The sequence below is a fragment of the Lipotes vexillifer genome, unplaced genomic scaffold, assembly GCF_000442215.2.
Source record: "Lipotes vexillifer unplaced genomic scaffold, Lipotes_vexillifer_v1.1 scaffold977, whole genome shotgun sequence".
In the NCBI taxonomy this organism is placed as follows: Eukaryota; Metazoa; Chordata; class Mammalia; order Artiodactyla; family Lipotidae; genus Lipotes; species Lipotes vexillifer.
In genome coordinates, this window is record NW_006783088.1 from 5,420,752 (window position 1) to 5,424,621 (window position 3,870).

The 3,870-nt window shown below is 50.5% G+C and overlaps 1 protein-coding gene across 1 annotated transcript in view; it reads right to left on the minus strand.

Moving 5' to 3' along the window:
• ACCS (1-aminocyclopropane-1-carboxylate synthase homolog (inactive)) overlaps window positions 1–3,870 on the minus strand; it is a 15,015-nt gene that overhangs the window by 631 nt on the left and 10,514 nt on the right. The window contains exons 9-12 of the mRNA XM_007455831.1: window positions 3,747–3,836; window positions 1,940–1,985; window positions 1,684–1,825; window positions 11–67 (exon numbers count right to left, since the gene is read on the minus strand). Coding sequence (XP_007455893.1) covers window positions 11–67; window positions 1,684–1,825; window positions 1,940–1,985; window positions 3,747–3,836 — 335 coding nt within the window. The remainder of the gene's footprint in view (window positions 1–10; window positions 68–1,683; window positions 1,826–1,939; window positions 1,986–3,746; window positions 3,837–3,870) is intronic.

The following is a 3,870-nucleotide window of genomic DNA, read 5'->3' on the forward strand; positions in this document are numbered from 1 at the left end:
GAGACATAGGTGTGAGCAGCCTTGAGCCGGGCATGGTTTTCCGGCAGGTACACTTGGTTGATCCAGTCTGTTTGGGTGAAAGAGAAGCCAGAAGATAAACCTCGCCATCAACCCTCCGCTCTGGCCTGAGAGTCTAAATGCTGAAAAGAAAAAGGCCATGAGCTGCCAAAGCTGGGTGAGCCCCTCCTGTAGCTGGTTGATTGGGGGCAATGGGAATATTCAGTGCAAAGCACCTTAAATCCAGATTCTTGGCCCTGAGGGCTCCAGAGCCTGCATGCCATTCTCAGGAGCCCAGACACAAAGTCCCTCAGGACTCAGACCCTCACCAGAGGTGTACCCACTTCCATAGTGACACTTCCGAGTCACCCAGGTGGAAGCTCAGATCACAGTGTGGCCGCTGACTAGGCGTGAGGCCTTGGGCAAATTCACCTCCTTGATCCCCATTGTTTTAACTGACCTTTGTTTTCAGTGTCCAGTTCAATGAATTTTAACATATGCATAGATTTGTGTAACCTCCATGACAGGCAGGATACTAAATGGTTCCCTCACGCCGAAGAACACCCTTGTGCTATCTGTTTGAAGTCACAACACCCCCTTCCCTGCAATCGCTGGTCTGTTCTCCATCACTGTAGTTTTGCCTTTTCCAGAATGTCACGTAAGTAGAATCATACAGTAATGTAATCTTTTGAGACTGGTTTATTTCACTCAGCACAATGCCTCTGAGATGGGTCTGTGTCCTCATGGCTTTTATTGCGGTGTAGTATTCCAGTGTGTGGGTGAACCACAGTCTGTTTCTCCATTCATTTGTGGAAGGACATTTGGGTTGTTTCCAGTTTGGGGCGATTATGAATAAAGCAGCTATAAACATTCATGGAGAGGTTTTTGTGTGACCATAGGGCAAATACCTAGGAGTAGGATTTCTGGGCCATTTGGTGCGTGTGTGTTGAATTTTATAAGCAACTGCTCAGTTGTTTTCCAAAGTGGCTGTTCCATCTTAACATTCCCACTGGCAGTGTGAGAGTTCCAGCTGCTCTACATCTTTAGGAACACATGATACTATCACGAGCTTTTTAAATTTAGCTAATATAGCAGGTGTGTAGTACCCGGTCCTGATTTTCCTCATCTATAAAATAATGGGGAAAATGCAGGAACACCTGCTTCCCAGGATTCTGGGGAGGGACAAATGAGATTGAGAGCACCTTGCTGGGCTCAATGAATGGTGGCAATTACAGGTAACCTTTGCCATCTAAACTCACTATCTGAACCCAGGAACAGAACAGACCTGCACAGAAAGAGACACTTCCATTATAAGAATCTTCCCTTAGTAGCTTCTGCTCTCTTTCAAGTGCTCACAGCTAATAATAATGAGTTCATATTGATTAAGTGCCTATTGTATGCCAGGTGCTATTCTAATTGAATGACAAATTACACCAACTCTACAAGACAGGTACCATTATGATCCCTGTTTTGCAGAAGAGGAAACTGAGGCTCAGGGAGGTGAAGGAATAGACCACATAGCCGGGACGTGACCGGGTAGGATATGAACGTAGTTTGGGCTCAGAGCTGGCACTCTCAAACACCACCTTAAATTCATCTCATGGGAGAAGCACCCATGACCCCTGGCCAGTCCCAGTCTGACTACGACCCTCCCCCATCCTCAGGTGGCCAGGCCCAGGCAGTCACCACGGTCCCGGAGCAGCTGTGCCATCTGATACTGGACCAAGCCACTGAGGCCATGATAGCGGCAGAGGGAGGATACCGCAGTGGCCACGTCCTGGTTTTCTGTGTACAGCGTGCCAAAGCGGAGCCCAGACATCCCGAAGTCCTGAAGGAGAAAGGCACTGTGGGAGGTAGCCAGCCCTCCCAGAGGAAGCCGCTTCCACCCACCTCTCTGCCCTCTCACCTCCCCCTGACACCCCAAGGCCAGCCAGGAACCCACCTTGCTGGTCGCCCACATCACATGGGTCCTCTGGGGGTCAGGCAGCCTGTGGAGAGCACAGGGTGGGAACAGAGGCAATGCAGACCCGTGGGAGTTCACATGTTTGGTCGAACAAATGAGGAGACGGATGAGTCTGGTTTCATCTCTTGAATCACCAATTCCTATACATCCTTTAGAGCAGGGGTCAGCCAACTACAGCCTGCTGCCTGTTCTTGTAAATGAACCTCTATGGGGGCACAGCCACACTCTCCCACCTGCGTACTGCGCATGGCTGATTTTATGCTACAATGGCAGAGCTGAGTGAGTGACCATATGACCTGTAAAGCTTAACCTATTTGCCAGCCCCTGATGTAGAGGACAGTTCAAGAATCACTTCCTCAGGCAGACCTTCTCTGACCCCCCCCCCCCCCCTTCCTCAGGCAGACCTTCTCTGCCCCCCCCCCCCCGCAGTAGACCAGGCCAACTGGGTACCCCAAGCAGACCCTCTGTTGGCTCTCCAGACGTCTGCTTTTCAATAATCAAATGATTAGCTGTGTATCTAGTTGCTAAAAGTTTTGGGGGTTTTTTCTGATGTTTTTTTTTTCCAGCTAGAAAGACAAGTTCCACGTAAGAAGGGTCTATATCTTTCCTGTTCACTGATGTATCTCCAGCACAGCATACTGTCTGGCCCACAGGAAGTGACAAATCCCTATTTCTCTGAGTCTCACTCTCCTAATCCATAAGCAAAGGGGAGGAACAACCTACGTGCCATCCACCTGGCAGAGCTTTGTGAGGACTGGCTGAGCAGAGCAAAGGAAAGTGTTCGGGAACCACTGACTGAAACCACCCACCCTGGCCAGGCAGGATAGTCACCACTTGCATGAGTTATCTCACAAGAAGAGGTCCTGCTAAGGAATATGGAGCTGACAAGCTACCACCAGCCGGAAGACTTTAGGAGGGGCCAGAAGGAGGGAGGAGACACCAGCCCATAATATGTTCTCCCAACCTCCCAGAAACCCTCACACAGGAAACCATCTTGACTGTGAGATGCGCACACCACCAGGAAGGGCCTTGAATTGGACCAAGTATGGGCACAAGCAAGACGATGGACCAGAGACAACCTGGAAAGCTAACCCCATTACCTTAAAACCTGAGACTGTGAGCCACGTGGCAGAGCAGTTCTCCAGGGTTCCCTTACCCTCTTGCTCTCCACCCAGGTGCCCCTTCCCAATAAAGTCTCTTGCTTTGTCAGTACGTGTGTCTCTTCAGACAATTCATTTCCGAGTGTTAGACAAGAGCCCACTCTCGGGCCCTGGAAGGGGTCCCCCTTCCGGTAACAAAAGGACTCGGCAGGGCTGAAAGATCTGAACGAATATCAGGAACTGTAAGAATCCCTAAATGCCAGATGTGCAGATTTTACGGATGATCCGATCCAACTGTTTCCAAAGGTGTTCTGGCCACACATTCTTGACTTAAACTAAATCTAATGAAAAAGCTCCGATAGCTGGAAGGGCTTGGCACATGCAGGGGGCCCCAGAAGTATCTGCTGAATGAATGAGTGAATGAGTGAATGAATGAAAATGGAGCCACTCTGGAGATGAAGGAAACAGCAGAGGAGGCCCATTTCCCACCCTCCCAGCCTTCCCTCAAGGAATCCTAAGACCACTCCTTGGAGCTTTCAGAACCATCACAGAACAATTTGAAAACCACTGATTGGCCCAGCCTCCCTTCTTCTCGTTAGGGGACCTGAGGACAGTAGGATTAGCTGGAAGGAAGAGGAACTGTCCTGGGTGGGAGGAGGGGCGCACGACTGGCAGAGTCAGCTCACCTTTCCAGGCTCAGGACACTGTGGTACCCAACCGACTCCTCAAACACGGACAGCATGTAGACCTCATCCACCATCACGTGCAGCTCATGCCTGGAGGGCAGGTCGGGGGGGGGGGGGGGGGGGG